This window comes from Callospermophilus lateralis, unplaced genomic scaffold (assembly GCF_048772815.1).
Source record: "Callospermophilus lateralis isolate mCalLat2 unplaced genomic scaffold, mCalLat2.hap1 Scaffold_143, whole genome shotgun sequence".
NCBI lineage: Eukaryota > Metazoa > Chordata > Mammalia > Rodentia > Sciuridae > Callospermophilus > Callospermophilus lateralis.
The window spans coordinates 2,146,922-2,159,250 of record NW_027512573.1 but is presented as its reverse complement, the minus strand read 5'-3'; the positions used below and the strand labels follow the sequence as shown (position 1 = coordinate 2,159,250).

General features: G+C 33.5%; 1 protein-coding gene across 1 annotated transcript; it reads left to right on the top strand.

The window, feature by feature from the left end:
- Positions 1 to 1,060: 1,060 nt before the first annotated feature.
- On the top strand, positions 1,061 to 5,839 carry LOC143387901 (C-type lectin domain family 4 member E-like). The gene is made up of 6 exons (XM_076842005.2): positions 1,061 to 1,097; positions 1,978 to 2,070; positions 2,701 to 2,790; positions 3,754 to 3,905; positions 4,533 to 4,648; positions 5,683 to 5,839. The coding sequence occupies exons 1-6, from the start codon at positions 1,061 to 1,063 to the stop codon at positions 5,837 to 5,839; spliced, it is 645 nt and encodes a 214-aa protein (XP_076698120.2).
- Positions 5,840 to 12,329: the final 6,490 nt, after the last annotated feature.

Here is a 12,329-nt window from a genome sequence, read left to right as displayed (position 1 = left end):
CCTGTGGGACAAAAGACATTTTCTAATACATGGAACATCTGCATCATCAAATGTGGGGATTACCAACTCATGTGTATCATACTTCTACTTCTTTGCACTTGGGAAATTTTAAGACAATGGAGACCAATGTGCTCATGTTCTTATTCTCCTATCTTTAAGAAAGGAAATGGAACCTATCAAACTAACATTCTGGCGAAGCATTACATTCTAACATCCAATAAAATTGCTTCTTCAGACATGTAAATCTATCTCTCATAATGTAGGTTACAATAAGTAAATAAAATTTCCAAGTGTATCAGAGCAATAGAATTAAAATACTTGCTCTCTCTGAGGCCTAAGGATTTGTTTCATATTGTAACAAATTGAGCTGAATTTCAAAGGAATCATGTCCATGTTGCATGAGGTTGATCAGCTAAGGTGGGTCTGTGAAATAAACCATTGTTGACATTGGATAAAAGGGATGCAAATACTCAGCACTACCATCTCAAGAGGAAGGAAGTAAAATGATAAAAGATGGAAAAATATTCTTGTTGCTAAGTGATAAATACACCCACTATATGCCCAGCTCTCTGCTAAATCTGTGAGATTTGGAGTCCAAGCCTTCTTTTTCAGTTATCAAATGTATGGGTGATACAGATGAAAACTGAAATTTTGAATGCAAAGATGGACACCACAGTGTCAAGGGAAAATTGGGAATGAGTTAGGTGTTGAAAAAATGAGACTTTTTCCACCTAAAGAAAAAACTTTTTTAGGTTTTTTGCATTTTATGTCAGTCAGCCTACATGTGTTGCGGCTTAGTGCTTTGTCATTTCCTCATCTTGTTATTTCCTGGAGTGAGGAAAATAGAGGAGTTGTACAGTAAACTCCCTTAACCTTATGCAAGAAGGGAAATCCTGAGTTAAATGCACAGTCACCAAACAAGCTAATCTATATCTACTAGTGTTGAACTATCTAAAAGGAAATAAAGTGTTGATCATTCATGATTCATTTTCCCTGGAATCTTACAAACCGAACACTCCTGGATGCACAAACTGAGAAGGGAGAGAGAGAAAGAAAGAGAATGAATTCATGCAAATCATCTGCACTACAATGCACAGGTAAACCTGTAACTCTTTCATTTCTTCCTTAGATATTTTACTAGAAAAGGAGATAAATATGGTGAGGGGAAGGACAATAGAAAAGTACTCAGTGGAATTAAGAAAAAAATAGGAATGAGAAGAGGAAAAAAGGAGGTTTAATAAGACAGAGAGAGAGAAGAGAGAGAGAGAGAGAGAGAGAGAGAGAGAGAGAGAGAGAGAGAGAGAGAGATTGAGATTGAGACTGATTAGAAGACTATATGTCATACTGGAAGCTTGTTGACTTGAATGCAAGGAGAGCTACCAGACTGCTATTTCTCCTTTTCTTTGATGCCTTGAGTCACTTCACTTCTGTGGAACTCACTTTCCTTGTCCTTAAAATGTATATTAGAAAGAGGGGGGAAGCTAATACAGGATTGTCAATGCTTTATCTGATTAACTTACAGCAAACTTGATAAATGAGACACTGAAGAGAAAGGAGAGACAAGAAAAGCAGAAGGGATAAAAGGAAGAGAAACAAAAAGAGCCTTATAAATATGAAAATACTTTTTTAACTGGAAGAACTAGAAGGAAAAAAATTGTATAACTGAGTTCATGAGTCAAAGTCTTAATATTTGTGATGGATTACTCTTAAAGTGGGGTCCTCATACCAGCAGCATCTGCAACCCCTGAAAACTTGTTGGTTCCAAATGAGCTCCTCCAAATTGCTAACTCTGGGGGTAAGGTTCAGCTATCTGTTTCAGCAAGCCCAGCAGGTGATTTTGCTGCATGCTGACACTTGAGAATTACACAATACAAACAATGCGAGTGGAAAGAAACAAGAAAAAATAAGACTCTCTTAAATCTCTGTTGTTATCTTGTCCCAGGAAGATTGACTGTGTTTGAGTCTGCCTTTCTACAGAGAGAAGATTCTTCTCTTCCCAGGCATTCTTATGGACTGTGGCCAGTGCCTCCATCCTGCTTCTCAGTGCCTGTTTTATCACCAGATGTATCGGTGGGTTCTGAAGGTCAAGTTTAATCCAATTCTCCACAATAATATTAAGAGTAAACTCTTCCTTGCTGTCTCTGGCTTTTCTTCTCCTGAAACATGTATTCTATTTTGTTTTTTTCCCTCTTAATCTCCGGGCTATACTTCAAGCCAGAAACCCCAAACTACTAGAGGACCATTACCAGATTTCAGTGATCTCTGGCACAGTTTTCACCTCCCTGTTGCTAGAGCCCTTCCCATTGTACCCTTATCATTAATGTACTCTTCTCTGTGAGACAATAAACTGGAACTTGGATTCACTGGTCAGGAACAGATGTAAAAACAAATTACTTTTTTGTAAGAAAGGGTTGAGAAGTTAAACTTGGAATAAGAGGAAATGCAAACATGTTTGGTTTTTCTAGATTTTTGGGTCTGAAATAAAGTGTACTCGTCTTCAAAAGTCAGGAAAACTATGAAATATGAAACTGTCTTCTCCTTTTTAGGAAGTGAATCCCCTTGCCTCTGTAGATGGAATGAAAAGTAAATAGGATATAAACATCATAATAATTAATGCCACTTTTGTTATGAACACTAAACTGAGAAAAATTATAAATTACAACAAAAAAATGAACATTAACTGGGCCCTTTTTCTTACAGTGACATATCACAGCTTTCAAATTCGTGATGAGAAAAAGTCCCGACCACATGAGAATTTACGGGAGCTCTCCTGCAATAATGATGGTTCAGGTATAACAGGCCCCACTGTTGAATATCAAAATTTATAGATCTACACTTTATGGCTTCTAGACTGATTTTGGAATAAGAAAATTATCTTTGGATAAGATCCTGTTTTTTAAAACAAAATGTGAAATCCTGTCTACACTATAAAAGAATGTTGAGGAAATGGTCGGGATAGACGACAAAACTTTGGAAATGTAATTAGCATTGAGGCAGAAAATTTCAGGGACATTTGAGAAAAGTTTAGAATAAATTAGAGGATGTGTCTGAACAGTAAATCTGTAAACAGAAAGTGTATAACATTTTCTTTTTCTTTCACCTGTATCCAAAATAAGGTAAAAGAAAAAAAGAGTACAGAGTAGAGAATTTGGTAGTACCTCAGAAATAAATTGCAAACGCCTGTATATCTTGTCTTGCTACAAGTCTTAGAAAAATGCTACATGATACTGGGAAATGGACTTTCTTCTTTGAGTTATAATTTTCTCACCATTAAATTGAGAGATTTTGGTGGGTTTTTTTTTAAAGAAACTTCAAAGGCTAAAATTGTATTATTCTTAGAAATTTTGCCCGTCTTTATGCCTTGGTTGAGAATACATTTTTAGGTAGCAAAAGAGACACTTGCTTAGGAGTCACCCCCCCAAAAAAAATGCATAGCTTGCATTTTCTGCCCTTAATAATCTAAGAACAAACGAAAGAGTTCTGTATCAATTGTATAACTTAAATAGATGGCATGTATTGTTGTATTTACTAGCACTGACATTTAGAAAATGAAGATATGTTCAAAAGACAAGAAAAATGTTGTTTAAATATTTACTAATATTGGAACTATCTAAAGTCTTAGTAAGATGTGGGGAATTAACAAGGATTTCTGAGGTTTCTATTATCAATGCTGGACTCCATAGGATCAGAAGAAATGTTATGTTTTCTTACTCAGTTCATTTGAGGCACTAACTGAAATTTCTCTTCTCCTAGGATCAGTTAAGAATTGCTGTCCATTGAACTGGAAACATTTTCAATCTAGCTGCTATTTCTTTTCTACAAACACCATGTCCTGGTTATCAAGTTCAAGAAACTGCTCAGGCATGGAAGCTCACCTGGTGGTTATCAACACACAGGAGGAACAGGTAATTATAGTACAGGCTCCTCCAGTGTTGATGTAGTATTCTCCACATAATCCATCCCTTTTCCCATACATGGGCCAGTGTTTGACCCAAACTACAATTTATTAAATAAACATAATTCAATGCATGCTGCTTCTAATACTTCTAATATTTGTTTTAATTTATCTTCATTACTAGATTAACCTAACAAAAAGGTGATTTCCTTGTGGAGTTACACTATTATTTAAAGGAAAGAAAATTGGGAATTAATTTTAGAATAACCCTTTTGTTTATGAACATATCATATGAGAGAAGAAAGGCAACTACTGTTCATTATTTTTAAATTATGATTACAAATGTTTTGTGCTATAGATATACAAGAGATTTGACTATCTATAAAAGTAGATAAACTTTGAATTAATCATTGAAATTCTCCTGTTGATTGTTACCTTTTAAGTTTCATTTTAATGTGTATTTTACTACAATAAAAAATTAGAAGGTAATCCTTGATGACATTATTATTTCAGATTCATTGATCTATCATTTCTTGTCTTGACCCTACTTTACCTCTTTCAATTGCAATTACTTGCAACATCTCTTCTGAAGTGAAATAGCTTATTTTCTCTTTTTTTGATTTTATATCTTCCATAGGAATTCCCTTACCATGCAAAACCTAAAAAGAGAGAGTTTTTTATTGGACTGACAGACCAAGTGGTTGAGGGTGAGTGGCAATGGGTGGATGGCACACCTTTCACAGAGTCACTGAGGTAAGTATCTTCCTGTAGGAAAATAACCACATTACCCACAGTCCTAAAGTTAGACCACTGTTGAGGGTCATTCTCAAAACTTTTTTGTTATTGTTGATACATGAAGAACATTCAGGTTGTATTAGATTCTGAAAGAGGAAAAACTCGTATAGAAGAGAGAAAAGAGGCACAATCTCTTACTTCTCCCATTTCCTGGTACTGTCTCAAGAATCAAGGAGAAATGATCAATGAAAATATGAAGAAGATTAGAATGAAATATGTGCTCATTGAAGTTGCAAAAGAAAGAATAGAATAAAGTTTTATGCCCCCAAACTAGATAAATGAAAAAAATAGTGTTTTGAGAAAGCATGTAAAACTTTTTTAAAATGGTTTCCCACTTATAATGTGAAAGTGGGAACCCTTTGAAAATGTCCCTTTTCTCCTTGATAATTGTATTGAATTATTAGAACACAGCACTTAAGTTTTTCTCTCATTTGTTATTTCATTTAACCTAAATTACCCCTTTCTGAGAGACATCAATGTACTTAGTCTTCATCTAGCATTTGGGGAAGCTAAATGTCAAAGGATTAAATGTCTTACTCAGCTAATAAACTGCAGTTTTAAGAATACAACCCAGAGGCTCAGATTCTCTAGAGAAGTTGCTTCATTACAGCACTGTAAAATTTAAGGGTGTACCTAAGTTAACACATACTCTGAGTAGAAAAAGAGAACCAACTTTAACATAAGGTAAGAATGCAAAGGAAATAAATCCATTAGATAATCAAACCTCCCCATAACTTCTCCTTAGGGGTCTAAAACCATGAAGAGGCATGGCAGAATAGAAAGTCTAAAGAATCCAGTTCAGTTTTAAAACCCACAAATTGGACAAATGGTCTTGCTTTTCTGAGACTCCTTTTCTTCCCTGACAAAATAAAGATAATAATTTCTACATCACAAAATTATTGTAAATAACACAAATGTGGTTTGCCTTATGTATTAGGTAACTTTATTTCCTCTTGCTGGGATTTAAAATCTCCCATGTTGGTCTTTTTCAGCTTCTGGGATGCAGGAGAGCCTAACAATTTAATTACACTGGAGGACTGTGCCACCATCAGGGACTCTTCAAATGCAAGGCAAAATTGGAATGATATACCCTGTTTCTACAACATGTTTCGGATTTGTGAAATGCCAGAAATAAATGCTGCAAACTAAGACAAATCTTTAAGAACTATTTGCATGACTTAAATATATAAATGATAAGGAACAAGAACATGAACATATCCATAGCCCAACAAGAGAAAATATTCATTGCATACCATAAGGACTTCATAAGTATTCATTACTCAGATATAAATAAAACAAGTGTTTTTCAATGTTATAATTTATGATGCTGACTGAAGTGCATTCTCCTCCATGTTAGTTCCTCCTCTCAGAATTTTCAAAGCAATCCACTAGTCATGAGAAGCAAGGAACTCTCCTTTTGATACACTCACCTCATTGGTATTTATATGAAAGTACAGGAACATAGAGCAAGTACAGAGTAAAACAAAGAAGATTTTGGAAATTCCTTTGAATGATTGCCTGGTTGTCCCTTTCTAGCTCCTAAAAAGCCTGTCTTTTCTCATGTTGTTTTTCATCTCCTGTTCAAACATACATCTTGTCTATGTTTTCCTGTATAATAACGAAGATGCATCTTCAAGTCATGAGATAAAATATATGTTGATTTCTATGTTCCTCTGACTAAACATTTCTGATGACTCCTATGTCTTGTAAAACTTTTATTAAATAAATCTATATGGTTTCATTTTATTAATTTATCTTCTGAATTAGGACATCAGCCATGAATGTTGTGATTCATAAGGGGAAAATTATTCATTTTGCTCTTATACAAAGAAATCATACAACATGATACTTTTTCAATATTAAATTTAATTTTATTTTTATTAAGTGAAAAATTAAAAATCTAAAGGTTTTAGAACTTCAAAAATTGTATGTTTTATAGATTACCATATAAAACTTTTTCCTAAAATGTTGCTCAGTCTGGACTAAGGGTGCAGCTCAGAAGAAGAGCTCTTGCCTAGCATGTACAAGGCCTGGGTGGCAACTTATAAAAATAAGTTGCTCCGAAGTAAAGAAAAATTATAAAGAATCATGTAAAGTGTTCTTACTCTTGTATTTCCTCTTTCCAGTCCCTTTCCCTTTCTTGATGATGCAGTCTGATAATCATTCAATACGTGGAGCAAGATCTTTTATATATGTATTTATGAGTACAAGTCTTGCAATCAAGTTTAAAATTTTCTCCACAATCATGAAATTCATCTGGAAAAATAAGAGACCCAGAATAAAGCAATTCTAAGCAGGAAGAGTGAAACATGTGGTATATCTATACCAGACCTTAAACTATACTACAGAGCAATCGTAACAAAAACAGCATGGTATTGGCACTAAAACAGACTGGTAGAGCAATAGTATAGAATAGAGGATACAGAGGCTAACCCACAAAATTACAACTATCTTATATTAAACAAAGGTGCCAAAAGTGTGAACTGGAGAAAAGTTAGCATCTTCAAGAAATGGTGCTGGGGAAACTAGAAATCCATATGCAACAAAATGAGATTAAATCCCTATCTCTCACCATGCACAAAAGTTAATGCAAAATGGATTGTGGATCTAGAAATTAAACCAGAGACTCTGCGTCTACTAGAAGAAAAAGTAGACCCTAATCTTTAGCACATGGGCTAGGCCCCAACTTCCTTAATAAGATGCCTATAGCATAAGAATTAAAACCAAGAATCAATAAATGGGATGGATTTAAACTAAAAAGTTTTTCCTCAGGAAAAGAAACAATCTGTGAGGTGAACAGAGAGCCTACATCCTGAAAGCAGATTTTTACCCCTCACACATCAGATAGAGCTCTAATCTCTAGGGTATATAAATAACTCAACAAGCTAAGCACCAAAAAAAAAAAAAAACAAAAACAAAAACAAATAATCCAATCAATAAATGGGCCAAGGACCTAAACAGACACTTCTCAGAAGAGGATATACAATCAATCAACCAATATATGAAAAAATGCTCATCATCTCTAACAGTCAGAGAAATGAAAGTAAAAAGTACTCTAAGATACCATCTCACTCCAGTCAGAATGGAAGCTATTATGAAGACAACAACAAGTGTTGGCAAGGATGTGGGGAAAAAGGTACAGTCATACACTGCTGGTGGGACTGCAAATTGGTTCAGCCAATTTGGAAAGCAGTATGGAGATTCCTTGGAAATCTGGGAATGGAACCATCTTTTGACCCAGCTATTCCTCTTCTCAGACTATACCCAAAGGACCTAAAAGCAGCATACTACAGGGACACAGCCACATGAATGTTTACAGCAGCACAATTCATAATAACAATTCATAATAGACAATTTTGGTATAGTAATAATGAGAATTTTACTTTTTGCCTAGAGTTTTATTTTTATATTAAGCTAGCTAAGATAACGAACACGTTATTGCATAAAAGCTGCTATTGTGAGCACTTTACTTTGCTCTTGTTTTCTCTGGTATAATATATTAATATTTTATATATTTTACATATAATAATATTTATTATATTTTACAAAGAAAGCTTCTAATGGTTAACATTGAGTAGAACATTTGCTACAGATTTAGTGTAGGCACCCTTTAGAATATTCCTTTTATTCCTCATTTGTTAAAAAGTTGGAACTAAGTGGTTTATTGATTTTATTAGATGATACTTGCTATCTTTTAAATATGGTTTGACCATGTCCTCTGAAGTTGCATGTGCTGCAAACTTGCCTCCAGAGTGGCATGTAAGAAGTGGTGGAATCTTTAATAAGTGGGGCCTGAGGGAAAGTAATTAGGCCAGTTGAGAGCACTGCCCTTGGAAGGGACTAATGTAGTTTTCATGAAACCCAAGTGAGCTCCTCTGAGAGTAGGTTGTTATAGAAAGGGTGGGAATAGCCCCTGTATCCTTTTTGCTTCCTGTCTCTTGATGTGACTGCTGTTTCCCTCTCACATGCCCTCCCACCATGATGCCACCCTCTGTATTGTGATCTAGCCTGAATGCTTCCACCAAAAAGTAAACTGATAGGGTTAGCTGACTCATCAGCATCCAAACTATGAGCGGAATTAACCTCTTTTCTTTATACATTTCCAAGCCTCTTGTATTTTGGTAGAGCAACCGAAAATGGACTATGACAATGCTCAAGCACCTCTTTTCCAAAATAGTTGCAAGGACTGGTGGTGGAGCTATGGAACAGCGTTTGCCTAGCATGCATAAAGCTGTGGGGTTAATCTCAAGAACCACAAAATAAATAATAAATACTGATGTGACTAATTACATTATCAGATTTTCAAATTATCTACATAAATATTTTTTATTAGTTTCTATTAACTGCACACTAGATAATGCAAAGATAATGAAACTGGTTCTCATGGAATAGATGATTCTTTCCATCAAAACACCACACATGTGTTTTAAAAAACAAATTCTTCTTCAAGGGTTGTAATTAAAAGTAGCTGTCTTCTTCTAACTTCTGATTCCTAAATCAGAGGAGCAACTACATTCAACTCTTTAGATGTTTCTTTATCTAATGAGTTCCAGGTTTCTACTCTCAATAGCTTCTAAATATAGTTTGTATTACAACTCTTTGGTTTCTTATTAAATTTTTGATTAGTTTCTATTAACTGCACACTAGTGAACAAGACTATCTCCCTTCTCTTTCTGTTTCACATATGTACAATGTCTATTCTTTTATCACTATGTGATCACTTATTTTTAAGTTTGTACTTAAATGTTAAGTATTCAACATTTACATTGTTGTGAATTTGAAAATATTATTCACAGCTGAATCATGTACTAGTATGTATTATATACATCTAATATTATCATGTACTCTTAAAGCATTCTGATTTTCACTGTGGTTAGTATTGTCATTATTTTTCATATTTATTTAGTTTTCTGTGTACACATATAATCCATCTCTTAACTCTCCAGAACTGCACATCACCTCTCAATGCATTCAAATTTGTTCTGTAAGCCCCATATATTTGTAGGTGGAAAATCCATGAAATATTTTCCCCATTTCCAGCTCTGAACTGGGACTGCTTTGTGGTTTGTTTTAGAGCTATCATCTTGTTGATTTTTTATTATATAAAGGAAATAATTTATAATTTTAAGATTACTTCCAATTATGATACAACCATACAATGAAATACTATTCACTTATAAAAAACAAGGTAAAAACAATTTCCAAACCATTATTATGTTTTAAAAAGATGTTTAGGAATATGTAAATATTGATTATATCAGCATAAAATATTGTGGACTACATATTAATATGTTCATATAGTATGCATATGTCTATATTTCATATAGTACATAGCTAGCTTATACAGTATACATATTTAACCCTTCATTTGTAGAATATATAGTTATATATTATGTAAACATATGGAAATATATATAAGAAACCAATAATCATATTTCCTCTGAAGGGGCATTGGGGGACTGAAGATTTATTTCATACTTTTATTTATGTGTTTCTTGTTTTTCCTCTTTAATACACTTGTATATTTAAAAAAATAAAAATAAAAACACTGCTTAAAATCTTTTGAGTGTTTCAAGCTTCTAGAATATTATGAAGTACTAAAATTTAGAGTTTAGTTTTATTAAATTACTGTCAGTTATGTTTCAAAAAATTGTGAATAGGAGATGTGCTATGAGAATTGAAAACAGACCGAAAATGACTAAGGTTGGTAACAGAGAGATAGATTCAAAGGCCATGAGGCTTAGGGTGTAGTGATGGCATTGGAGGTGATGAAAGATGATTGACATTTGGAGAAACACATTATACAGAGATAGACATAACTGAATAAATTATCACATTTTATTGACACCTGAATCTCTACCTATATACAGGTTTATATGAATTAATAATTGAAGAATTAACTGAACAAAGCCTAGTAGCATCTACATAAAATTATTATAACAGGCTTTGTGCTATGTAATTTAGTGTATATGGTAGATAGGATTAAAACTATTTTGTATCATTCCAATTAAAAGCATCAGTTTGAGATGTAGACACATAACACACACCACACACACACACACACACATACACACACACACACACACAATGCACCCAATCCCCACATATAATCATACACCAACACTCCAAAATTAGAAAAATCAATAACAGTTTACAAAATAAATACTGTTTTTAAAAGAGTGGCATAGAAAATCATTTAAAAAATTATTACTTAAAATTTTTCAGTTGAGAGCCAGGAAACATTAGCTGATTAAAATTTTTAAGAAAGCACTGTATTTTATTAAAGTTGAATGGGACTGCCTCATAAGTGGTACTACAAACATAACAATTTTAAGAGGTTAAAACAATGACTTCCTTTCTAGTTTGAACTATAGCTTTATATCTTAAAAATATTTTAACAATATAAATTAATGGGTTAAAATGTGACTCTTTCCTTCATGTGAAAATGAAGTTACCAATATAGTGGAACTCCAAATAATTAATGAATTACAGTAGAGGGGGTAGAGAGAGAAGAGGGGAGGGGAGGGGAGGGGAGGGGAGATAGTAAAGGATAGGAAAGACAGCAGAATACAACAGACACTATTATGGCAATATATAAATCAATGGAAGTGTAACTGATGTGATTCTGCAATCTGTATACGGGGTAAGAATGGGAGTTCATAACCCACTTGAATCAAAGTGTGAAATATGATATATCAAGAACTATGTAATGTTTTGAACAACCAACATAAATAAATAAATAAATAAATAAATAAATTTTAACTGTTAGCTAAGAGCCAAATTATCCCCAGTAACTTTCCTATAATTCCAAAGGGAATACATTTCATCTCTACTAAAGGATAGATCTAAGCCTTAGTAATGATTATCAGGAGCAAGCAATACAAAGGTGAGTTTTTTATCTTCCCAAGGATCTTTTTTCTTCAATCCTATAGAATTGAAGGTGTTTGGTTCAAGTGGCCAATAATGGGATTTTCCACTAAAAATGATATTAAGTCAGTTTGATACATTCTGCTTTCAAAATTATTTAGAGTGGAGTAAGAAGGTTATTCATTGTTTTTCTACCTGTGCAGTACCATAATTTAGAACTGTTTTATACTATGGTTCTGGAAAATTTTCACTCACAAATGTCAGTTTAATGACATTACTTCAAAGTCTGAAAATGAAACATCAAACAATAAAAATATCACATAAATACTTCAAAGTCTGTGATACTTGGGTAAAAAAAAAATGATTCACCACTACCAGTTAAGAATTCTAAGAGATAAGAATTAAAAAAAAAGAAAAATGACAAAAAAGATTGCATTATTCAAGTGATTCTGTTAGATATTTAATCAATGCATACCAAACAAAAAGTAATTACCTTGAGATAATATCAAGAAAGCAAAGATAATGAAACTGGTTCTCATGGAATAGATGATTCTTTCCATGAAAACACCACACAAAATCACATTATCTTGTACACACACACACACACACACACACACACACACAATCTTGCATGAATTAAACAAAAATCAATAAGGGCATTCTGACTGAAAAATGCTCTATGACTCCATGTTTTCTGTTTGAATGATGCTTTACATTCTGCCCTGCTTGATTTGGTTGTTCGTTTTCATCACAAGGATCACTTTGTAGCTTT

Bases quoted from the DNA above. Each gene is read 5' to 3' on its own strand.
- LOC143387901 (XM_076842005.2), top strand. From the start codon at position 1,061: ATGAATTCATGCAAATCATCTGCACTACAATGCACAG. The intron at 2,791-3,753 runs GTATAACAGGCC...CTCTTCTCCTAG, and splicing joins CTGCAATAATGATGGTTCAG to GATCAGTTAAGAATTGCTGT. The intron at 4,649-5,682 runs GTAAGTATCTTC...GGTCTTTTTCAG, and splicing joins CCTTTCACAGAGTCACTGAG to CTTCTGGGATGCAGGAGAGC.